This window comes from Tinamus guttatus, unplaced genomic scaffold (genome assembly GCF_059628265.1).
Source record: "Tinamus guttatus ecotype Peru unplaced genomic scaffold, ASM5962826v1 Tinamus_guttatus_pri_ptg000497l, whole genome shotgun sequence".
In the NCBI taxonomy this organism is placed as follows: Eukaryota; Metazoa; Chordata; class Aves; order Tinamiformes; family Tinamidae; genus Tinamus; species Tinamus guttatus.
Genome location: NW_028289031.1, coordinates 1,527,516 through 1,554,155, shown reverse-complemented (window position 1 = coordinate 1,554,155; position 26,640 = coordinate 1,527,516). Strand labels below are relative to the sequence as shown.

Here is a 26,640-nt window from a genome sequence, read left to right as displayed (position 1 = left end):
TGGCAAATCAGCTCCATGGGAGAAGCAGCATTCCCAGGATCAGGGAGGTAGACACCTTGCTCAGACTAACATGCATTTTGAAGACACAGCATTGTCCATAAAATCAAATGAGGTGCTGATAGCTTTGGCAAAGCAGCTTGTACTGCAAGAAAGGTTAAGAGAGAAGGCTGGCTTGCAGGGAGGAAAGGGAACGGAGGTGCTCAGAATAAAAAATAGCCCAAGTCATTAAATAGTACATATTATTTACTGAATATCACTAAATCAAGGAAATTTCTTGACTGGTCACAGTTTAGTCATTTTGCCTTCCTATCCTGCCATAACAGATATAATGATTTGACCAAACAGGGTGACAGGCAATAATTATCTGTAACTTCATACAACCCTGCATGTGCCTGGGTCACAGGCACAGTGCAGATGGCCTGGACTGTTCTCATTTCCCCTTGGGGATATTGGTGTGAAGGAGCTAGCATGGTGCAATAAACTGGTCTAATGTACCACAGTAACACCCAGAGTTATGAGGAGCTGGAAAGGATGGCAGTGCAGCAAAGTATTCGAAGCGCCATAAAACAGATTTATTCTTTAGATTTTACCATAATGAGATCCTGACTACACAAAGTCAAATTTCCCACGATGTCAGGATTTCATCACATGCATTTCCCTCAGTCCTCCATTCACATCATGTGCCAAAAATTCACGGGCTCTTCCTCTGAGCACCCTATCCCCCCTAAGCTTCTCCTCTAACGCGTAGCTCATGGCCAACTAACATTTGTGCATCGGTCCCACCACCGCCACCCAGGAAGGGAGTAGACACGATATTTTATGCTCAGCTGAGTGCAACCAGCCTGTTCTCACAGCCAGCGACGGAGGGAACGTTTGGAGCACGCGAGTTGTAGGCACCAGCCTGAATCCCACTCTGCTCACCTGTATCTTATTCCGTTGCCTACAACCAGCATTCAGCAAAACATCCCAGACCATAGGAGGGATTGTCTCTACCTGCACAATTCAGTCTGCATTATTGCCGCTCTTCAGTCTGTCCTGGTGCATGCAACTTAATCACTCCAGATTCTTCAAGTGGTATTATATAAAGTGGAGTTTATTCGGAGCTATAAAACAGGGGGAGTGATTAATGATTGCTGGTGAAGAAAGAGGAGGATGCATAAGACAGACCTTAACGATCTGTTATAGGTGCTACTACAGCTCTTATGCTGCTGCACAGAAGTATCTCACGCACTTTGATCACCTAAACACCTTAATCACTAGACCACATACCCTTACCTTCCAGCTTCTTACCTTCCTTGGATCACATGGAGCTCATCTAAACATGCTACAGAACTGTTCCTATCACTCCGGACATTGATAAAGGAGATCTTGGGAGAATCTGAATGAGGAGTTGGGAAAGAGAAAAGCATCTGAGGGAGAGAATAGACAGATTTCAATGTGCACATAGCAAAAAGGCACAAGAGAGAGGTTCAGGAAAGAGAAATAAAGAGATTTGAGGATCTTTTCTGCCATCAGTTTGATACAGTTTTTGACTGAACACAGGCACTCTCATGACTTTTCAAACATCCAGCTTGTTGCAACACAGTGCTATGAGATCAACCCCATTAATGATCCAAACCAGTTTCCCAGGTGGGAGCTAAGTGACAGACATTGCAATGGAAGAACATGACGATATGTATATATTTATTTTCTATTAGTCTTCTCTAAAATTAAAATAGAATTATTTTAATTTATGGAATTATTTATAATTCTATTCCACCAGTTAGCAAAACATCTTCATTTAGTTTTAAGAAAAAAGGATTCATTTCAGTGTTAAGTATGAGCCTGCATAAAGGAAATACGTAACTAAAAAAAGACACTAAGGGATATTTGTACAAACACACTTTCCAACAATTATTCTAATTTTAATTATCTAGTGGGCAAACCCTGTCTCTGAACAAGTTGAATAGTGTTTTGCAGCTGATCTTTTGGGCTCTCTCTCTGTGGGCTCTGTCTCCTAGTCTGAATCTGCTTTGCAGCTTTCCTATTGGCATTTCTTTCAGTTCCAAGATTTCTAAATATGCTTCGTTCTTACCTATACAGTGAAACAAAGTGCACTCATAATAAAACTTGGACATAAATAATAATTGAAAATAAGATTCAATAAACTTGCAAATCATTTTTTTTTCTGCAATAAAATATTGTATGCTCAAGACTACTTAAACAAAGATTTTACAGGAAGCTCACCCAAGCAGGCACATGGCTGCTCATCCCTCCAAATTCTCCAAACTCCAGCATGAGACTTCTTTTATCTTTGTCTTAGCCCCTGAAGTTACACACATCATGAAGTTAACAAAGACAGGCTTGTTATTAACAAATGTTCATAGACATAACATCTTTATAGATATCCTCTGTGTGATCAGATCAAGTCACTCCCCATATGTATTTAAATGTACTGGAAGTCTGGAGTTTTTAAGTTGTCAGACCTGTGCATGGGTATGAGAGGCTCTATTTTCACTGCGAGCAGCGAGAGATTAGCAGCTTGAAATCACTTTGACAGTTTCAGTTACTCTATTGCATACCGCGGGGAATTTTAATTCCAACCTGTGAAATTGTAATTGCTTCTCAAGGAGAGCGGAAGGATCCTGGGTAAAGGCCACAGCCAAGCTCAGTGTCAGAGTTGCCAGTTGCTGCCACTTCAGATATTACTCGCTGTTATTCAAAAATCACTCCAGCTTTCCATACGGGAAGCTGAACCGGGGAGTGAAACTAAATTAACAGAAGCTGTCAGATGTTCAGAAATGTGCGGGCAACGATGTGACAGAGGTGGACGAACCCTCCTCAAAAGGTACTTTCTCCTCCTTTCTGGTTTTACAGAATATGCCTGACATACACAGACAATTTTTAATTTATATTTTTTTCTAAACAAGGAGACTATTAATACCATTAACAAAAAGATTAAATAACAAACTCTTCCACTGTCTAAAACCATGTATACACAGGACAAAAAATGTATGCTTAATGTTGTTCATGATGTCTTCAGTATTCAAGTGTTGCAGTTTGTAAGATTCCTCAACTCAAAGCAGTGAAAGAGGCCTCAGAGCTACCACAGATAGTAAGAAAAGTAATTGAGATTTCCTTGGTATCACAAGGAAATTAGGTTCTCCTCTGTTCTATTTTTTTTTTCAAAGAAGGCATTGATACAGGTTGCTTATTAGCTAGACACATTCTTCTTCAGTGTCCTCTTGCAGACGACTTGTCTCCCAGTCTGATGGCCTGCAGAGATACCGCACTTTGTGGTGGTAAGTCTCAAACACAACACTGCTGTAAAAATTAAAAACACCACCTGGCACATTTGCAGAGCCAAAAGGGAGCAAAAAAAAAATCACATATCAAATGTGTGCAAATCACCCTGCTCCCTACAGTACATAGAGCTACTTCATTCTTTGCTCCCCGAAGCTTCCCAGTGGTCCTCAACAGTATCCTCGAGCAGCACACGGTTGATGTTTTCCCTGAAAGTCCAGGTGAGCTGCTTGACCAGGATTAATTCCATCAGTTTTTAAAACTTTGGCTGTAGATAAATGGAAAAAAATGAATGCTCTATTTCTGTATGATACAAAAAGTTAAAAAGTCTTCTCAGAAAGTAAAGGAAGATGATAAAATACTTAATATCAAACACTTTCTACATACCAATACAAAGCTCAGTTTAAGAATAAACAGCATATGATTCATCTACAGATGAATCTTTGCCTTCTTTCTATATATTGCATTATTTCTGGGAAAATAAGTTGGTCCCATTAAAGCCAACAATGCATAGAATCTAAATCACCAGCCTCATAAATCTCTGTAACAGCTGATGCAACGAGTCTGTAATTTTTACAATGAGATAACATAGAGAGGCTGATAGCAAGACTGCTAGAGGCATGGAACATATTTGCATAGTTTATTCCCATCAAATGTAAAAATTTGGCTGAGATTTAATAATTTTGTCAGCTCACAATTTTCCTGAGGAATATGTGGTGCTTTCCTGAAAACTTCAGCTTGTGGAATCAAAAACACTTTTTTTTTTTGTTTTTTTTTGAGAATTTCCAATCTGTTAAAAATCTAAGTTACAGTTTTTTACATATTCCTAGTTCTACTGAAAAGCCTGAAAAGAAACAAAAGCAAATCAAGAGCACAAGGTCTTTAAAAAATCTCATGCATTTTGAGTTTTCATAACCTTCAGTGGTTGAAATAAGAAATATAATAAGGTCATGCCACACACAATTTCCTGAGGTAGTTTACGTTTGTTTTTATAATCTACAGCCTGTATTGCAAGCATCATGGTGGAACTTTCCCAATTAATTGTCTGTAACTATTAAAAATTCTCACCTTGTTACGTACAAAGAATCCTTCCCAAGAGAATACTTGCCTGTAGAGCCGTGTAGGGAGCTCAGATGACCCTGTGATGGGTACTACACAAAAACTGTACTAAAATGCAGTAAAAAAAGACACTCCCTGCCCTTAAGATTTTAAATTGACTTTTCAAGTGGAAGATTGGATACAGATTCAGAAAGGGGACAGGGAATGAGCAGGTGAACAATGTCATGGGGCAGCTGCAGTACAACTCGGCATGGACTCCAGCCCCTGACGGACCAGCACAATCTCAACATGTGTGGAGATCCTGCCATGACAGAAGTGGCTGCAGAAGGTAAATCGAAATACAGTGAGTAAAATGTAACTTTCCAACTAACAGAGCAGTATTCTCTTATACACGGTCTGATCCAATGCACAACTACAACAAAATTCATATTTGGCTCTCTAGCCATTAAGCCAAGTCCAAAGAGCACAGGTACTAAATCCACCTTTCAGCAGAATTCCACCAGCAGACTTCAATCTTCCCATATGGTGATAAAAACCAATACCTTTCAAATTATTTTTATGTAAAAATTATTTTTGCAGCATTAATTGAGGCTAACAACTCATTCTAATGTTGACAGAGACAAGACAGCAGGCCAAAAATTCTTTCAGACATGACAGAAAAATCAATAGCAACAAATGACAGACTTTAATGGCCCAGTCCTTGTATTTAATATCGAACTGTAACATAAAAAGACACATATCAAACCATCACACTGTATTAAGCAAAATCTTTAAGGAAGCTTTACATTTTCTGCCAATAAAATATTACTTGATGAAAAGATTCCTTAATAACTTTATGACTTTCTTATATGGATTTTTACCTGCAACAGCAGATATGAAAAGAATAAATAATACAAACACTGCACCATTTTAGAAAAAGAAGCAAGAGCAAAGATGTGGCTAACTTTTTATTTTTTTGATAGACCAAACAAAGTTTTCAAAATTGGCAGAGAGGTATCCCTAAAGCTATGAATGACCAGAAAGGCATAGGATGAATACAAATTATAGTCAAATTTATATAATTTTTCTTTTTTTATATATAAACAAGAAAGTTGTTGGTAAAAGTGTTTCCTCTGAAGACTTTAAACAGCAATTTAACTGTTTTCACAAGAAAACTTCTTCCAGTTCACAGTTCTGTTTACACCCGCCCATAGTAAAACGTAACAAGGACAGCCAGAAAAGCCAGGCTGATGGACAGTATCTTCAGCCCTTCTTGTGGCCACGGGAGCTGCCAAGGCATCCTGGAGGAGCCGGGTGTTCTCCCCGGGATCTCGGCAGAAGGGGGTGCTCCTCGGGGTGAGCCGTTCTGCGGGGCTTGTCTGCGCTCCTGTGAAGAAATGCAGACATTGAGACCGAAACTGCGCCGTGTACTTCTGCTTGCACCTACCAAATACAAATGTAACCGCCCCTTAGTATTCTGGTTCAAAACAATATCTCTTTGTATGCCTCTTGTAAGGCAATGCCTCTTGTAAGGCAAAAAGTAAACCAGCCTACAGTGCATCATCTGATTTTCATACAAAATTCCCAGCGACGCCATACAGAGTCAATCTTCCTATTGAAATGAACTGCCGAATCAGTGAAGCTGCTAGGAACAGAAACAAACCCCCAAACCTCAATGCCATCAGAGAGGTGCTTCAGGATTATTTATTTGTATGTCTGCTTTGCTGCTGTCTCCCTACTCTCCCTCCTCCTTCTTCAAAAGAAATGTCTAGCTAGTGATGAAGGGGGCCACAGAAGAACCATCCCTTGCACAGCAGGGCTCTTCCACAGTCGATCATCGACTCCAGCTGTGCCAGCTCAGCGGTGCTTGGAGATCCTCCCATGGGGCTTTCCCCTGACCCCCTGGGGGCAGCTGTGCTGAAACGCTCCCCTTCTTGTCAGGGTATTGAACCCGAGCTCCCTGCTGCGCCTGCTGTTACCGCACTCAACCCGGCTGCGAGCACCAAGGTCCCCCAGAGCGCGAGGAGCTGCAGATACTGAAATCTGCGGGTACGGGTGCTGAGCCCCTGGTCCAGCCTAAAATCCACGCAGAAAGAGGCAGAAAGCTTTCTCCTGCAACCTTCCCTGGGCACTACCACTGGAGATGTTTAAGAACATTTAGGTAAACCATACTCGACATTCACGAGAAGCATAATTGGTAAAGAAAGTACAATGATTTCATGATCTGGCATCATAAGATTCAGTATTTCAATCCTTTTTTTTTTTTTTTTCTTCCCTCTATTTCAGTATTTCCTTAGGAATTCAAATGATCACAACTGGGTTTTCAATTGGCTTGAAATCTTTCATGTAAAAAAAGGATTCTGATGGATCCATTATTTTTATTTTTTCTTTTCATGCTTTGAAAAAAACAAGCAGGGCAAAGCAGGCCACCCAAGAAGGACCTGTTTGGGAAAAATCTTGTATTTCCACACAGCAGAAACATGGCCCGGTGAAAATATAGACCAGATGCCTGCTTTACTCCTCCCCAAATGCATTTCTGGGCAAATTCCGAGAAATATAAATGTTCTGTGAAATGTGCCTGCCCTTGCGAAAGCGTGACAGCGCACTCCAAACTGTCTGTAGCTGTCTTCCATTTTCCATTTCAGGAATCAGTTCCATTATAGTAATTGCAGAAGGAAAATAATGATTACTACTGATTAGGTAAGTAAGCATCAAAAGGGGCAAATGACAGCCTGACATAAGTGCTGCTCTAACATCTGAAGTATTGTTGATTTAGATTACAAATTATACAGGTGGAGAGGAATATGACGTATGAAAGGAGGACGACTTCTTACATGCACTGCACCTAAAAGATTCCAACTGGCCCAAGAAATGAAAATTAAACAGGAAGGCAAATTGGGGTAGTTCTCTGCAGTGAAAGGCATGACAAGAAAAGGATACCAGCCGACATTGTGCAGAGCCTCACCAAAGACAGAGACAAATTGGTTCATGTTAAATAATTAGTTACAACCCATTCCTAAGGCATCTGAAATATTAGTAAATGTCCACAATTATTTTTTTCCACGAATATCAAAGCTGGTTGTTCTTTAAATGCAGAAAAAAAAGGGAAACACAGGCATCGACTATTAAGGATTTTCTATGTATGAACTCCACATGAAAATTCATCCGCATATATTATTTTTTTGAAATTTATAAAGTCATTCTTTCATTCGCAGGTTTCACAAAACTACCAAGCTAAGGCACATCATAATTTATGGTCATGAGCAATTTTTACATTCCTCTGGTGTATGTTAATGCTAAAGGCTAAGATGATTTAAAAGAACGGATAAGGCTCTAAAGATTTCGACACCACCTAAGATCGATTTCTTCTGATATTTAATTTTCACTGATTCATGACTTTTAAAATTTGGCTGACTACGCTGCTTATTAAATGCACAGTTGAGTAATCAGCAAAACTGGGAAGTCCTGAGTATTTAGTTGTACGAGATAGATTGGTTGTTACTCATTAGAAAACAGAGAAAAGGGCCAGTACCCTATGAGGGGCCTTGTCACTTTCTCCTACACAGTCCTGTTCTTGGCCTGAGTTTCTACATGCCTGTCCCTGCAAAACTGTGGATAACCAGCAAAATCAACCAAACACCTGTCACAATGCGTGTAAAGTTCAGAAAGATAATTAATTTCTATACAAACAGTTAAACATGTTAGTGTTCTCATGCATTCCTTTATGTCCCTATGCAGTAGTCCTTGGCAGTATTTTCACTGGCCCTTCATTTCTGTTTTCTTTTTTTTTCCCCAGTTTTCTAACATACAACAACATTATTTTGTTAGTATTATCTCGATTGTGAATATCTGTTCTCATTTTGTATGATAACATTTTCTCAAATTGCCATTGCAGTATGCACTGCATCACACATTATGCAGTACTGAATGTTCCTAAAAAGACAGAATGACAAGAGAAATTCCAGCAAAGCTTGTAGGGTTCTAGTGGTGATTGGATTTCCCCATGGTCAGAGCTGCCCCCAGTGGTGCTGCATCTGAATTAGGTCAGCCAACCTTCAGGTACCTCTGTTTGGTGCTAAACTGAACAAGGTGGATGTATCAGCTCAGTCAGCATTCATTCAGCAATCTTAATATTACAATGCATATATGGCTTACTGCCTCCCCTGCCAAGTTGCAAACACCATTTTCTTCTTTATTTTATCGTCATGTTTCCCATATATTGGACAATCATACTAAAACACTAAGCCCATTTTTTATTTATTTCTGTAGATAAGATTTTCTCTTCCAATATTCTCTAATGTGGAAAATTAACTGGGTTGGAGATATAACTCTGACAAATACATAATGTTTTTGTTTTCCTTCCATAATATATTTTGAACTCTGATGCATTTGTTTATACTGACAGACACATTTTCTGAAATGTTTGCACAAAGCTCTCAGATCCTATAAGAAGTTGTAAAACCCTTTAAACCAGAAGTTATTTTTCCAATAGATGCATCCACTGATTTTGATATGAAACACTGCTCCCATTACCTTGCAAATATGAATTCTTTATGAATGCCTACCAGATTTTGTTTGGTGACAAAAACATCACTATTTGCAGGATAAAATGATTCTTTTAAGATGTATTTCACAGTTTATCACTTAAAACAATACTGTATTTCTGTTTGATAACAAAAATCTCTTCAAAAAAGCCTGTTGTATAGTTTGTTCCAAGAAAGGCCATCAATGAATATTTTCATCTGATCCATAAAGTTTCATCTGACCCATAAAGTTCCACAGTACCAGCTGTGCTAATGGAAAACATAATACAAATGTTTGCATATGGGCAAAAAGCCCTAGGTTACCCTGTTCTATAAGAAACTGATTTTTAGACACATCAGTAAAGTATATAGTAAATACTGTAGCATATATTGCATGCACGCAAAATGGGGAGATGAAGGACTTAGAGCAGCTAAAACTAAAATTCTGCATTGGAAAGTAGACAAGATGTAGATTATAGCTGCTTCTATGGGCTGTCATGTGAGCTTCAAAGTTCGCAACATTGCACTGCTTCATCCGGAGCTGCTTCTCTTCCTGCCCTCCATACACTGCCCCTTGAACAACCATCCTAGACAACTTTTAAAAACATCTTTTACATTTCCTGCTTTACAGAGAATTCTCCATAGAAAAACAAGGGTTTTTTTTAAAGCAACTCTGCCATAAAATAAGCTGGATGGAGGCAAAGACCTCCTTCGCAGAGAATCAATTAGACCAACCCATTCCTCGTGCTCTCCATTTATGGAAGTATTAGTTCTGAAAAGGTCTTATATGTGCCTAAAGATAATATATTTCTATTATATTTTCTCTTCAATAAAATCCTCAAGCATTTCTGTAATATTCTGAGATAAAATTCTCTTACCTGGTGATATTTACCATACACAATCACTAGTCAGAATCCAACAGTTACTTAAGCTGCTCTCAGAAATTACACTTTTGTACCTGCAAGACCTGGGAAAATTAGCATAACATTTCAGCTCAGCAGAATTTAAAAATAAATCTCAAATTTCTCTTTTTTTTTTAATCTGAAAAATATTTGCTCCAAATATGTTTCTAAAGAAGTTTCTGCAAATACATATTTATACTATTTTGAGCCATGATATCGCAGAAAGGTTTGGTAGACTTGTTATTAATAAAGTGCACTGCTCTCATTAAAAAGGACCATGATAAAGGAAAAAGTACCCTGAGATTTAAACTTACGTACTATTAATCAAAACTGGGGGGTAAATTACCAAACTGAAATGCAAAAACAGCCACTTTGAGCTAAACATCTTGTATTTCCATGGAGGCAGCCTTACATCTTGTCTTGGCAGTTGCAAAGTAAACACAAGTCTTTGCTAATAAGGTATAAGATAAATTATTAAAGCATCCAGCGTACGATCAAATGCATTTCAGCTAATTTTTTGAATAATTCCGCCCTGACAACTGCCAAGAGTAATATATTTTGGGTACTGTCGCACAGACCCATTGACTGCTATCTTTCTGAAGCTTCAGTCTCAGGCTTACACTGCAGTGCATGAAAGAAATATATAATCATATCAAAACCTCAGCTTTGGCATCTGTCGATCACAGCCTAGCTTTTTGTAAGATCTCACTTCGTGTTAGTCAACAAAGGCATGATACCAACTCTTTAGCTCTGAGCTGAGGTTTCAACAGATTCAAAACATTCCTTACATGCAAATTTCCCCTATGGCTCAGGGGCACTGTTAGAGCTTGAAGTGTTTGCTAACTGCTGTGAAAAACTACTTAACTGTGCAGGATAAATTAGACTTCTGAATCTTTTAGCCCAACAAAGTATATGTTACATACTTGTACTACTGGGTCTAAAAATACGGACTTTACATAATCATACACAAGCGTGGGGGACAAATTAAAAGAAAACATGCTAAAATATGCATTACATACCCTACTGTGCTATTTCAAACTCTAGGCTGTTACACGTTGGAGGCATTTTTCAGATTTAAAAAACAAACAGTAACTGAAGGTCACATAGATTACACATCAGAAAAATATGTAAATGGAATTTTATTGAATAGTTCTGAAAGGCATATTGGGTTCTATAGGTATTAAGAGAGTTCTTTTGGTTTATTATTTACTAAATTCTATCCATCTCCTTCAGCAAATTTGGAATGTGTTTCTTCAAATAGAAAATAAACAGCATATAAAACATCTTTTCTAGTAAAATTACACAGTAATTCCCGTAAGAAGCATCCATGCGACCATCCTTTACAATGCATGCACGGTGCAACGCTGTTAAGAAAAAAAATGCTGTCTACAAGCATGCTTTTATCAGACAGATACTTCCTACTGCATGCCACTCCTAGGAACTTGCTGAGTTCTGAATACACAGGGAATTTGATTATTCATTTAAGGAACTGGGAAACCCTGGAAAAGAATTAAAACAGCCCGGCACTTTGGCAAGGAGAATTTCACGTTGTTTCTTCTTTTTGTGTGTGCTTATGGGATGTGTATGTTTTTATACTTTCATAAATAAGGGAGGGGAAGAAACAGAACTGGACGAAGGATAAATGAATATTTAATATTAATTGACTTGAAAACCTCTAAGGATGGAGACTGCACAGACTCTCTTGGGCTATTGCTCCACAGCTTCACTGTTCCCATGGACAAACAGTTCCTTCTTAGATCCAGCCTGAACTTCCCTTGTTCCAAATAATGTCAGTTGTTGCTCCTAACAGAGACCTCTGTCTCGATAGCCTCCTTGTAGGCACTGGTGTTGCCATTAGATCTGCCAAGGCCACCTCTTTTCCAGGCCGAACGAGCCCTAGTCCCTTAAGCCTCAGCCCACAAGGCCAAGTGCTCCAGCCCGTCCTCCCTGGCGGCCTTCTGCTGAACTCACTCCAGTTCCATCATTTAAGTTCACTCAACTTAATCCATAACTTACATTTAGATCATTACACATGACCCAATTAAGTCAGGTCAGCAATACTTCTAGCTGCTTGACCACTATCAAATACAAACATAAAAGGTATTTGATAATTGGAAGCCATGCGACTTTAAACTTGGTTGCACCCAATTTGACTTTTTTTCCCCCTATTTATCATTCTTTATGGAAATCATTTTTAAATAAGGCCTATCCTGACCTATATAACAAGTCAACAAAATCTTAATTTTTTTTTCCTATAACACTTTCATGATCCATTTGGTTACTTTGTCAACATAGCAAAAAAAAAATCTTTCCAAACCGTCTCACCTTGACCGAACCTCTCACCTTGACTACTGTTACACTCTCCTCCTTTTCTTCTCCCCATTTCCCTCCAGCATCACCTGGCATAAGCATCTTATAATAAACAAAAAGTAGGGATGATAATAGGAATACAAATGTGAAATATCATTCCACACCACAGCTTGCTGTCTGCCTCACACAGTCTCATCTCTGGAAAATCTTCTTCTTCCTCTTATGTTAACATTAAATTCAAACTCTAACAGTCCTATATAAAGTTGTAGGAAAAAAAAAAGAAAGAATTCTCTCTTTCTAATGTGGCTGCACCTGAACCTCTCTCTATTACCATAAGGCTCCATTTGTATTTTTGGTGGATATTCTTCTGCTCTCTTCCACGATGTTCTTATCTAAAAAAGTTCTTGCACACCTGCTTCTTTTTCCTCCCTCAAAATAGTCTTTAAGGATTCCCTTAATGAGACTACAAATTCATAATGTTATTAAAAGCTAGACAGAAGACTAAAGGACTGGGTTTATTAAATGACTTTAGTTGTGATCCACATTTTGAGGAAAATAACCAATTGTATGAATGAACAGAAGAAAAAGAACAACCACCACAACCAACAAGACCAGGCCAAAACACCTCCAAAATAGTTAAAGTTTTGTGCTGATTTACACTTGTTTTCACTTGTTTCATTATATTTAACTGTAAATTCCTCCAGCCAGGAGCTGAATCTCTTTTACATAATTTTATTCTACATTGCTCTTAAACTCAGTGACTCAGTATCCTCCTATCTAGATAATACATTTCAAAATAACCTGACATTCAAATTCAGAAGCTGCATTCTGAAAAATTTGCAGTGTGATGTCAGTATACTAGACTGTTTTAATGGGGTGTGGAAGTGTCAAAATGACGAGGGCCTCCCATTACAGGAAACAAGTGACAGGTAAGCAAGGGTTACAGTTAGCAATTTCAACCAGAAAAGAACTAAGAGAGCTTTTAAATGCAAAAAAGTTGTGATTCAAAATTCATGGTCATCCAAATAATGACCTGAAATGAAGAATGTTCTTGTATGTAGCACACTTTTATAAAGTAGATGGCAGGTGCTTGCTCTGGGCACTCATCTGGTAATTAGCTGGCTAAAAGACAAATCTCTTTCCTAGAGATCACCAGCACTGGCACTAGAGTGAATTGTAAGATAAATATTTACTTGTAAAATAAAATTTACTTGCAGAATACAGTTTTATCCAGAAGCTTTTTAGGTATCAGTGAGTGCATCATGGCCTGCCTTAGTAAAAATATCCTTCCTCATGACTCCAACTTACTACTTCTTTAAAATTCCACATTACACCATTGCATCTTGTGCGTATGTTCATTTAACATTTTAAGGCTTATTATTACATTACAATTACAAAAATTATTATGTTACAAAATAATAATTTTGCTGGCCTATTTTGTGCAGTAACAATTGAAAGGCAAAGATCTACCAGCATGTGAATATTCAAAGACTCTTCTACAGATGAGTTTATCAAAATGAAATATGCTCTACAATTTTATTTTATTTTATTTTATTTTATTTTATTTTATTTTATTTTATTTTATTTTATTTTATTTTATTTTTACAGCGCAAGCCTTGAGACACTATCACCTTTTAAGCTTCCTTTCAAATCTTGAGGTTATAACGACGATTACATGAAGGTCAACTGTAGCTACAGGCAAAGACACAAAAGGTTTCTATTAGAAAGAATATCCCTTTTAAAAGAATTTCTGGATTTGAAAATACACATTCTCGTCATAAGAACTGTAAATGCAAATGAATGATATTCACATATCAAAACAGTGAAATGAGTAATATTGATTTACTTGAAAGTCACCTCTGAGTCTATATTAAAACATCAAATTTTAGAATAATTTTAAACTCTCGAACCCTAGAAAACATAAAATATTAAAAGCCCGTATAACTATTGTTATTTGCAAAACACATTGTGATAAATATTCCAGAAATATCTCAAGGGACATTCTCAAAATCAGAAAGAGCTTTTAAGGTATTTCACATGAAGTAAAGTAGAATAAGCAAATATATATGCACATTCTTGACTAAGACCTTCCACTAAATCCTGGAATCATAATCCTGAATTTATGGCATTTTCTTTTATTCCCGCAGAACTGTGAATTACAAACTGAAGATTCTGAGCAGACTTCAAGATTGTGTTAAAAGGCAATAATGAGGTCCAAGGACCCAGCTCTTCTTATGCTCCAATCTCATGGATAATATACTTTGTATAAAGTGAGTGTTATTAACATTTGTAAATCATATTAGTTTCTAATGTTTTAGATTCTGTACAAATACATAGCTGTGGGAATCTATGTGCTTCCCTCATTTTACAAGTAGAGAAACAAACATGGAAGATTAAAATATCTGCAGTGCCATAAAGCAAGGCAGGAAATTAAGTTTCTATAATTCCTGTCTTAAATGCCAGTTGTCACCAGAAGGCGACAGAGCCTCTAAGCCTTTACAGCTCTTGACAACTTTAAGTTTAAAATCTATTTTCTTAAAGCTAAGCGATGCCCTAGTATACAGTACATGGATTTTCACGGATTTTTCTGCCCATGCTTGAACACTTCCAAGTCCTGGTACTGCAGGTGCTCATCAAAAGCAGCTGGAATCAGTCTTTGATGGAAAGAAGTATTTAATGAAAGTTTGACATTTAATAGTTAACAAAGTGTGACTGATCTCAACCAACTTTGTGGGTTCAGTGATAGTACAAAGGTTTTCTTTTCATACTGTCAAGGGCTCTTTCCTTTAAGTATACTAACCTGCTTTATGAGGTCTCCCACAGTACCAGTTCGCATACTTTGGAGCACCTGAGGGAATGTCTTGAAATCTGAGTCTCCTTTTTTAATTTCACACTCAGCCAAGTTCAACTGCAGTTAATGGAGGCTCTCTCATGGAAACATCAAACAATAGCTAGTTACTTTCTGTGATTAGCAAGCCCAACTTCTCTCAGAGAGTCTCTGTATCGCAAGTTTCTACAAACGATTCGTCAGCCCTTCTCCACAAAAAAGATTGCATGAGAAAAACCTTTCTTGGCTTGCTGTGTATTTTACGCTAGATAATCATGATAGCGCCTCGGTGCTCTGAGACATCAAAGAACAGTAAGTATCCAATCTACAGGCTGTAACGAATACCTACCCTCAGGAGAGTATTTCTGCCTTTCAGAGGGTGGTCTGACTAGACACCCAACTTCTGTATCTCTAAAGGATTGAAGTGTATAAGCATGAACTTGCACTCTGTCGTGCGCGAATACTGGCAACATGGATCCCAGCTGAAAGCCTCCTCCACTGGATGCACCAGATTTGTCTTCTCTCACACAGGTTTTACATGAGGTGCTCAAAGTGGTTATAACTGATAGCCCCTAGTATTATTAGTTGACTAGAATTGACTCCAAAACGACCCGTCTCACGAATTCCATTTCTTTATCTCTGCCCTCCTAATAACTTTTGGGCCTATTCACCCGTTGCAGCAGAGGCATAAATGTCAGAGGCAAGTAGAAGAGAGAGACATAAATCAGTGATCCCTCTGAGGGAAAATACGAAATATGAAGAGATACATTAACCTTTTTTTTTTTTCCCCCCGGGTACTCCAGCGCGGAGGGATCTGATTTCAGTCTACCATTTTACAGCAATGTAGGATATTAGTGATTTTACACATATGAAACTATGTCAGAGTTATTTCTTCTCCTTTTGAGTTTGCCATGTGAGGCCTAAGTTAAAATAGTATTAGTTTCTACTGATAACGACGTCAGTCATCTTAGGCCACTTCTTTATAAAAGAGGAAAATGTAAGGTTCTTCTGACAGATTCATAACCTTTGTAAAGAACTTCATTTACCTCTAAATCATTTCACCTACTTCTGAAACCCAGAAAATCTTTCCTAAGATTAGGTACCACTGAAACACATTCCTTTCAGGAAAAGAAAGGAATAGTATCTGAGAAAAACATAAATAAAACACATAACAGTCTGAAAATGGCAAAGATATAAAGGTGCCTATGATGGGGAAACACACAGAATGATAACTATGAAATTTGATTTATTCTTTAAGATATTGATGGGTTTCGATTTCAGAAAGCTTGACAATTCCATACTAAGCCTTAGCAGCACTAGAACGGTTTCTTTTTACCACACAAGGTACCCTCCCAAGCATAACTGTATAATTCATTCTTTTCCAATGAGTAAGAGCTACACACCTGGCTTTCCCCTGTGGTCCTATGACAAAATTGGATTATGCTATGGAATCTTAAGCAGTCCTCCCCAAAAAAAAAAAATGAATAGATGTTTCTTTGGACAAAGATGCATGATGAATAGTTCAAAGAGGAAAAGAATCCTTGCCATACTAAACACTACTTGCATTCCTTAACCAAATTAAAATTAGTATATTTAGAAAAAAAAACCCATCAGTCTCTGACGGGTAGACTTTCACAGATATCCCTTCTGTAGGACAATTATACTACCTGCATTTATTAAAGATAAATGCAAAATTTATCTATGCAAAATAGTGTGCATACAGAGTGACTAAAATGACTTGCAATCATATAGGATATCATATAAAAACAAGGATGAGGCTAAAAAAACAAAACTCCTGATAAGCCCATTATCTTCAAGACCAGAAATCCATCTGATTACTTAGGTATTTTTCCTAGCTCTATCTCTAATATTTTGACAAAAGGAAGAGATGTAAGTAAGTCATTTAATTAATGTCATATATTATATTCTTTCCAGGAACTCGTAGGCTAAAGGGAAAGAATATTAATTTCCATGGGGCCAATCATTTTCTATTTGTCTCACTATTTATCAATCACATATCTGTCTTATGTTGTGGTATACGGGCGGACAACCCTTTCTGACAAACCACATTAATCTACTACAGGTCTTATACTTCTGCGCCTTGCTCACGTGATTCATAACTAAAAACTCTTCAGCACACATCACATACGCTCTCACACATACGACTCTGTCCAGGTAGCCCTTGGAACAGAAGGCATTGGATAGTATCTAGCGAGCCAGTCAACTGTTCTGGTTCAGCTCGTGAAATGACAACATGCTCTTGCATCTCTTGAGAGGACTTCTTCACAGACCAAGTTCCAAAAAAGCAGTTTCTAATGGTAAGGTCAGGTAAAAAGGCAAAAAGAAGAGTGTTGAACATGAGAAGAAGCTGATGACACAGTAATATTAACATTCTTTTAAGGCACTTAGAGTCTTTTTTAAGTAGATGGGAAATAACTATTTACTTATGAAATGTTAAGCGAGGGAGGTCAAATAAGCCCTTCAGGCCATTAATTGTTCTAGGTGATTATCATCACCCAAAACAATTGTAAGTGCGTGTTCCTGTTTAAGAAATGTTTATCACTGAAATTTCCTCAACTTCTTTTTTTTTTACAAATTACTTGTCAGCCCTTCTCCACAAGAAAGATTACATGCAGAAAACCCTTGTCATCTCTTGTGTATCTTGATGGTTCAGATGGCCATGTAGTTCAACCTTGATTTTGACTTTATGCTAGTGTATCTTAATTAAAAATTACATCATGCCAGTGCTTGCCAACTAAACAATAAAAAGTTAAAGCACTACTGAGGCACAATATTCTTGCTTCCTGTAAATTCAAAGTCTCACATTTTTGACTGAACCTGGGAAGAAAGAAAAAAGTTTTTGTTTTCTCAAAATCGTAATTTTATTGTTACATTAAACCTGAGCTGTAGTTCCTCACACCAGTAAAAGAAATGAAAGAGAAGTAAGTCTTAATTGAAGCCTTAGCATGTTTTTGGATTAAGTTGCGAACACAGGAAAACTATGTTTGACACCCTGTGACTCTTCTGGAACCTGAAAACATGCCCTGTTTTAGCTGTACCTCTGAGAACCTGCAGAGAACAAACTCCCAATTAAAAGGCACAAAAGCTACGAAAAAGCTTTGAAATCCTTTTTGGTGAAATAGAAAGGCACAATATCCAAAGGACCACGCGAGCAGACAGAATGCTAATTTTACTTTAGTGGGGATGTACGCTAGTGCTGGGCTATATATACAAATCATCTTGTCACACCAACATCACAACCCTTCAAACTAGATTGACTAGAACTTCGAGTTCAAGATTCCTCCCTCCCAGCTCCTCATTAGATAATTATATCAAATCCAATTACACTTTCTGGATTTTAACTAATAGGAGTTACTTAGCCTGTCATCAGAATAACTCAGGAAAAACCTTTCTGCATCTTTAAGCAGGGTGCTAACATCTGAGAGCATAAATTAGAGTTATGGGGGGAATCTTTTAAGTCGTTTAAATACATAATGAGAGGTAGTCAGGGGAAGGTTATCAAGATTGGTGTTCTGCACACTAACCACAAGTAAAGCTGTTTTCTCTAATGAAGTGCTTAAATAATTAGTTACTTTTCTAGCTGTTTCTTTTATTTAGCAGTCTTTGATAAAACCCACAAAACAGCTCACTCGCACTGAAACTTGTTAGGAACAAGAGCTGAACCTGAAGTTAAATAAATCTAAGTATCAGGCCTCCTGAAAACCTCCAGTACAACAGGCGATGAGCCAGCTTGCTTAGAGGCAGAACAGAAACTTGTAAAGCGAATATCCCCACTTGAAGTTTGAGAGGGATTCTTTGAAAATTCTAAATATTCTTCAATACTAAGAGAGCAAGAATTTATTTCTGCTGTCCAGTAAACAAATCTGCAACAACATGCTTTAATGGCTGGTGGCATGATCAAAACTGATCTGATTACACGACCAAGTATCTAGAGTGAATGTTAAACTTGATACCATACACAGCAGGTCTAAATACAAAGATAGTGTGTGTAATCTTTCAAGAAGCACTAGTTTACTAATTTTACTTAGATATGATATCTTCCTGTGGCTTGAAGTATGTGGTTGTTCTAATCCATTCAACAGGGTCACGTTAAGCTCTTTGGATATTCGACCACAAATAGAAGTATATTTTTGTTGGACTAGATTTAGGAATCTAAATTCCACTGTCCCTACACTGAAGCATGGCATTTTGATGACCCTGATATTTTAAGAAACACTTTCTCTGGTGCCACCATGAAACAACAACTCATTATTTGACCGTAATTTGATTTTAGTTATCAAAGATACAGCCATTGTAAATTCGCCCTTGCATTTTTATATGCAGACATAAATGTAAACAAAATGCTGAGGATTCCTGTATTCATTTAAAAAAATGAATCTACAACTGTTACAGCTTAAAAATCTTCTTTTTTTCTGGCTGAAAAGGTATTTCATTTTTCTTTTCATCATACCATTAACACCACAAAAATCTTTAATGTTACAGGCAACTATATTCAAAATATCAACATAAATCACTATATACATATGCTATCAAAGTCTGAGTGGAAAAATCTATGGCTGTGAATGGATCTCAGTATTCTCCCACAACTCTCAATTAATTCTAATATTACAGGACCAGATCAACAACACTTTAATAGCTTTGTCACAGTGAAAAATGTCACTTGTATGATATATTCACACATATCATACTAAATGCTTGTTATCATAACAGGAATCAACAAGAACATAAAGGATGTATTTTAAAGATTATTATAAAATCAGCAATCTACTGAGAATCTAATAAAAGTTTTTGAAGGCCTAATAATATTAAAGGAAAGAACATACTGATTTGCTTTTAACATGGTTTGCTGAGTTCTTTGAAGTTAGATACAGTTTTTCCAACAGCTTTAAGTTAAAAAGTAGCTTAATCTCCTGACCGTAATTTTCATTTGCTTTCAAAACAATCTCAAAATTAACAAATGCCCTCACTCAAAGGTTTTGGCAACAAACGCAGTTTCAAGAGGCAGAAGTTCAACATTCCAATAACCTGTACGAATACAAGGAAATTTACTTGAATCTTCTGTTTGGTGATGGAGAAAGCTGTCCAACCCTTCCAAACCTGCTTCCTCTCGACAGCTTCATGTGCCTCTTTCATATTGCCCTACTTAAGGCAGTATCGCAGAACGACAACCAGGGTTACAGCTGCGAAAGAGGAGAACCAGATAGAAAAACCAGGCATCCTGTAATGCTTCTTCTTAAAGCAATGAAGGATGTAAATGTCCTGTGCTGTATGGAAGGAAAAGCACAGGAGAAGGACAGAGCCCACATGAACGTTTCCTGCTGATTAAAGAGCAGTGATGAAAAGGAAACGGGAACGCTCAGCAATACGAGCTATCTGTCTTTGTCTCACCCTGGCATTAATCTCCACTGTGAGGTACATAAGTCAAATCTATAGTGACTTGCTGGCACAATCAGTTGGAAATAAATGACCTTCGAAAGGACAGATTTAGAAAACTAGTGGCTGTCACATTTTTCTTTTTCTTTCTGAAGACCAATTGACACTTAGGGAATTTAGAAAATGGCATTTTAAATAGCAAAATGTTAGTAAAAACTAATGCCTTGTGATCCTCTCCAAAGAGGCTGCTGGTTAAAACTCAGATTGCAATATAAAAAAACATTTTAAAAAGAATTCCTGATTATTACAGGGAGTGTCAAGGAGTCGTTAAAATCACCATGGAGACACTTCTAATTTTTCTCAATATCAGGAGGGCAGACCCTGCCCTTCCATCTGGAAGGTCACAGTGTAGCTGGAGCAGGTCAGGCATTAGAAATAATAGATGAAAATGGCAAAACTGTTTAGCACCTGGAGTCCTACCTCTGGAAGCAGGAGGGGTGGTTCCCTGTTCTGTTTAATCACTCCTTCTCCAGAAAATGATTTACAGTTGAATCATCACAGTCATTTTTATTTCTATTTATTGCAAACACTGCACAGGATTAGCATAATTATGTAATTTAAAGTGATTAGACAGTGACATTCAGCCAAATAACATTGTCCTTTGAGGAAATGGAAAGCAAATAAACCAGAGTTCATATCTTTTCACCTGAATGGACTTAAGAGCACAATTGTTTGAAAAATGGCAATGTAAAGCCTTTAAAATAGCTGAGATCTGATCGCGGTAGCTGCAATTCAGTCCCGTCAAAGGGATGGGAAGAAAGGCTATATCTCCTTTAAATCAAAGACCTCAGAATAAATCTACTCGGTAAAGGAGTCTTGTGCTGGCTTTTGCACTGGACGCATTCAGCTTATTTTGCTGCCTTAAATCATGTGTATTTATTTCACCCCTCTATGCACTGCTGGGAATTGTTCTGGATTGGCAAATTGTACTCCATTCCAGGTTGCTTGTTATGCAGATAACTGCTGGCTAAATTATCAGATCCATAGAAGTACAGAAAACAGGGCTGGAAACAAAACTTGAGAGGTCACCCAGACCCTGTGCAAGACCCAAAGCAGATAATCTGTCTCTAAAGCTTTTCTCACAGGTATTTGCCAAGCATGTTCTTAAAGAATAGCATCGATACCAATTCCACAGTCTCCACCAGCACTTGCCTCAACTCACAAGAAAAATCCATTCAGCCGGCGAGAAGGCATCCTGCCTGAATTTCAGGTCTTAGGCTGAGCAATCCTGGGCTTTCAAGGAGAGGAAAACCTCAAATCAACACAAAGCACAGACAGTGTGTAGAACATGAAAAGCAGAATATAAGAAACAGCGCATTACACATTTTTGTCATTTTTTTTCCAGGAAAAAGCAACACTTTTAAAGGTCCTTTTTAAAAGCAACCATAAATGGCTTTAGGCTCCACTATTTTGGAAGGAAATTTCCCTTTTCTTACATTAACTTCAGAGTGACCTCAGTGAAATAACTGAAGAAACCATGAGACGAACGATTCATTAATTAGAATGCAACACCACGTTACATGACCCCTATTTACAACCAGCAGGGAACACGAGTAACACCTTGAACAAAGCTGATTAATGCCTGTAAAAGCAGTAACCAGTTGCACGCCCTGTACCACAATCAGTTGCTTTCGAGGAAAACAGAGAGAGAACAACTGAGCTAACAAAAATGTGCTCCTACACCTACCAATGCAGAAGCATTAAATATTGCACCATATTTTCATGAAATACGGTATCACCTCAAAAACTGCCATTTTACAAAGAAAATCTTGCTTCATACTAACTTCAATAGAAAACTCCCCACATTTCTCAGACTGCTCGTTTTTGGACATTGTGCTGCAAAAGCTTTGCAAAGTAACATTCTAATAGAAGTAAATGGTGTATTTTATTTCTTTTTTCTGCTTTGTAAATTCCTATCTTTCATGAGCATTTCTCTTACTTTCTGTAACCCTGTTTCCAGAATATTATGACAGATTTTTTTCCTTGCACCTCTTTGCTATTTTTTACACGCATAATTCGCTTTTTCGTTCTTTTTTCCCTTACTCATTAATCTCTAGCTCTTGTTCAGGATCCAGGTCTTCAACCACTCATCATCTTATTTAAAATTTGTGCTTAATAATTATTTCAGTTTTACACACACCTTCCATATGTCTTTCCAAGTCCTTGAAGGAAGCTTCCAATATAGAGATCTTAATTCTGCTATGATTTCTTTCACTTCTGTTGCAACAGAAGATACCTTCTTCCCCCTTCTCCATTTCACTTTGCCCGCGAGTGAAGCACTCTTTCTTCCTAAGATCAGAGAGTTCCCTCTAAGCTACACTTTGTTGATTCTTCTTTCTGGCAGCCTATAAAGAAGTGTTTGATTATATGTAGTGTTTGATTATATGTAGCTTTCCTGTTTTCTAACATCAGAAAAAAAGGGCTGAGTAAAGTTTAGAGATCATCTTTGGCTAATGTTAGTAGAAAATATTTGGGGCTAACTGAGAGATGGGGAGTATCTAGAGTCTTCAGAAATAACCAGAAGCAAAATGCTATTGCAGGGAAAAAATAGAAGGAAGGATGAAGAGAAGAAGGCAAGATTGCTTGCTGCCTGAAAATCAGTGCCTTGCTCTTCCTTTCCTCTTAAGATCCCAACAATGTGATGGTCCCAACATACTCATGAGCCCATCAGTATTCATATTCCTATGTATGCATATTCCTATGGACTCCTGTGGAGTGTATATGTGGACCCAAATCCCAGAATCACAAGAGGAGATACAGTAAAGGGGAACTGCCAGGAGTACTAGTTCATGAGGAAAATGTTAACATGGAGCACATAATCACATAGAACAGTTGAAAAGTGGTAACTGAGCAAAAGACGTGCCTATATTAGTTTCAAAAGAAAGTCAAACTGTAGATGTGTCATGGAAACAGGAGTTATGAACATAAAATACGCATGAATATATAATTAAATAATCAGTTAAAATATTTTTGTTGTCTTACTTTCCTATCTGATTAAAATTTCCCACCAAAGACTCCCAGGACTATAGAGCTTTGATTCTGGCAATGCATTACAATTTTGACAGATAGCCAGCTTTTTATTTTCATCCCCTAGTCCTTCGGTCTCTTCTTTATATATTTCTCATCTTACAGTATAATTATTTTAATCATATTCCTCTTGCTCCAAAACATATGTAAACAAGTAAAATTATTTTTGGACTACAAAAGCAAAATACACTCTATTTCAGATTCTAACAACAGATCATGCTACTTTCTTTGAATGATTAAGTTTGGGTAAGCATTTATTTCTGTGAAAAGGATATATTTATTAGGAATTTAACATTTTGCTGCTGAAAAATTATAAAGATCCGTACACACGGCCAAATAAAATTAATATAAATAAACAAAATAAAACGCTATTTTAAAACTAAATTACATTCAAACCATTGACACAAAGTGTTGATATTTTCAAAAACGTTACTACACAGTGATAATGAACTCAGTACTCCTCGCATTATAGACCCACCTCCAAAATTTCAAGCAATAGTTCATCTAAACATTTCAAGACATAGCTGACATGCTAAAATGCTCTACTGAATCTTTAAATTACTAGTTAGATCCTTAATTCTTTGTTAAATCCTAGCCTCACTCCATGAGAATGTATCACATCCTCACATTGTACTTTCCTGCTTTCTGAGAATCTTAGCAGAACTAACGCTTAATCAAAGGTTTGAGATATTTACTTACAGACAGTTATTTTTAATTGTGGGTACAAACTCATGACACATTTATTTTGTCATAATGACCATTTTTAAGAGCTTTCAATGTTCAATGTTCAGTGTCTGTCAACACTCTCAGTGACGCCCATCCCAAATTCTGTTAAAGTTACTGAAACTAAATTCAGAAAAACTCTTATGCACAGGCTCGTGTTTTATTTGACTTCTACTTGCACCTAAGCCTGACATGAAAAAGTATAAATGTTCTTCCTATACACCCTCTAAACATTGTCTTGTTGGTTGCTGAATCAGTAAGTGCACATTGCAAACCCAAAGAAATCTAAATATAGCAGATTTACATTTCTGAGTTGACTGAAATTTCTACCCGTTTTTGCTCCAAAATCTGATCTTCCTGGAACACTGCAATGTAAGACATGGTTTACTTTTGAGCGGCTTCTATCAAAAATTCATGTTGAACTGAAAAGTTAACTCTGGTAAACAGCTGTGCTTTGCATTTTAATGCATAATGTGTCCACAACAATCAGAAAGTCTGATTGTTTTGCCTGATTTTTAAGCTGAGACACTGATCCAAAAACATTCCTTCTCCCTTCTTGTTCCAGTTTTAGAGTTCTGCCACAGAGTGTCATTTCATTGAATACCAGAACCTCTTCCTTAGCCTTTCTACTTAGTTATACTTTTTTTTCCCACTTGGATAATACAGTAACTAAAAGGAACTTAATATCCATTAATGGATGTATATTAGGTGTGCTTTATACATATTGAAAAAGTAGCATAAAAAGATAATTCTTGAAAAATTCTTGAAAGAGTTTTCATTACTTCTGCTTTGGCACACACAATGCATGAATGTTTTATGGAATTTGTAAAACCTTTCATTTTTTGTGTGTGACATTCTACTATCTCTTTTTTTGTCTTCTTTTTTTTTCCCAATCCAATCTGCTGATTCCAGTTGGAGGCCTATATGTTCTATTTCTCAGGGCCAGTTTGCTAGCCCAGTCACGGAGTCAAGAACAGATACCAAAACCTACAATCTCCCCTTCAGACACACCACGTGATTTTGGTGCTGTGCTGAACTAATCATAAAAAGGTATCGAGGCACATGTAGCAGGTCAGAGGGAGAACACACAATTTCAGAAAGTCGGATAGACTGATCCTTCTCCTCAAAGCACGTGTGTGTGCTGAACTGTAAGGTGTGTCCTGCAGCCCCAGCTATGCACGTGGTCACGAGGAAAGAGCCAAGCGCCTTGTTGACCGGGAGCGGACGGAAGCATGGAAATGTTCAGGCCATTATCACATGCTTCGCTCCGGATTACCTCACGCAAAGTTTAAATTCGCATGCCTCTCTGCACTAGCTCTCATCAGGACCACCAAGCAGAAAGAAGAGGAATTTGCAGAATGCAGGGTGAGACCAAGGGTCTCGCACTGGAACTCCCCGGGCTCTGCGGATAGCGTGTCTGCTGCAGGTGCTGCTTGGGGCCTAAAAGAGCTTCGGCCCAGAGAACAGGCATGCTGCAAAACGTGTGTCTCTCCCGAGAAGAACCACCTGGCAGCTGCCTGCCCGCTGTTTTAGTGTTTGGAATTAGGCCCTGACTCTTGTTCATTTGTGTGTTAAGTGGGAAGGAGACAGTGAAGAAGGCCACGTGCTTTTATTTCTTGCTTTTGAATCCTGCTTTGGGTAATTCTTCCTCCTCTCCACCCTGCAGTTAGATAGCTTGACTCAACAGAAAAGCTCATCGAAGGTTTTAGTTCTGTATGCTATAGTTTAAAAAAAACCTCTTGGATCCTCCCTGGATCTTGCTGAAGACCCGAGATCTTTGGCTTTTTTTTTTCTCCTTTGTGGCACTATCTGAATACACACGTTCCAAGCTGTTTCATTCCTCTCCCCCCACCACCTGCCAAGTGTGCATATAGCAAGCTATATAAAGGAGCATATGACATGTGTCGTCCCTGTCCCCGTCTTTACATGAAATGGGGTCACTTGCTGTGGTTTTAACATAAACCTTGCACACTGACATTTTAGCTTAGAATTAAATGTCTCAAGCTCATCTAGCAGGAAGTATTTCCCAGCAGTCCAATAACAGAAAAAAAAAACCCACAAAGATGACAGTCTTTCACTCAGGTAGAATCAACAGTGACTTATTTGACAAAATGCCACATTTTTTTTTTCCCAGGCAATTAAATACCTTTAAGTTTCTGATTTGCCACCTACATATTATTTGTCAGGAGGAACCTCCCACTAACAGTTGCAGTTCATGTGACATGTGTTGTACAGAGGCTGACCATGACTGACAGCATCCAGTTGAGGCTTCCTAGTATGATATAGGACACGTTCCACTTACTGAACTGCTAAGACTGTAGTTTTTTTTTCCACAAAATGAAAGTTCCTAACACGTCCAGTGGACAAAACATAAATAAGATGCTTCCTAGAAGGAGTAGCAGCAGCCACTAAAATTACTAAAATTACTAAAAGCAATTTGTTATATCGTTCCCTCGCTATACTCCTTTATTTAGGCATTCCCTGTGGTTGGTTATCTCTAGTCAGAAGGCAGGAGCAGGATGCTATACCTTACATGCATGTGATTTCTTATGGA

General features: G+C 37.8%; 1 protein-coding gene across 2 annotated transcripts in view; it reads right to left on the bottom strand.

The window, feature by feature from the left end:
• Nucleotides 1–5,493: 5,493 nt before the first annotated feature.
• CDKAL1 (CDKAL1 threonylcarbamoyladenosine tRNA methylthiotransferase) overlaps nt 5,494–26,640 on the bottom strand; it is a 362,497-nt gene continuing 341,350 nt past the window's right edge. For both annotated transcript variants that reach the window (XM_088533392.1, XM_088533393.1), the window contains one exon: nt 5,494–5,707. In XM_088533392.1, the coding sequence (XP_088389518.1) occupies nt 5,519–5,707 (189 nt within the window). In that variant the 3' untranslated portion in view covers nt 5,494–5,518. The remainder of the gene's footprint in view (nt 5,708–26,640) is intronic.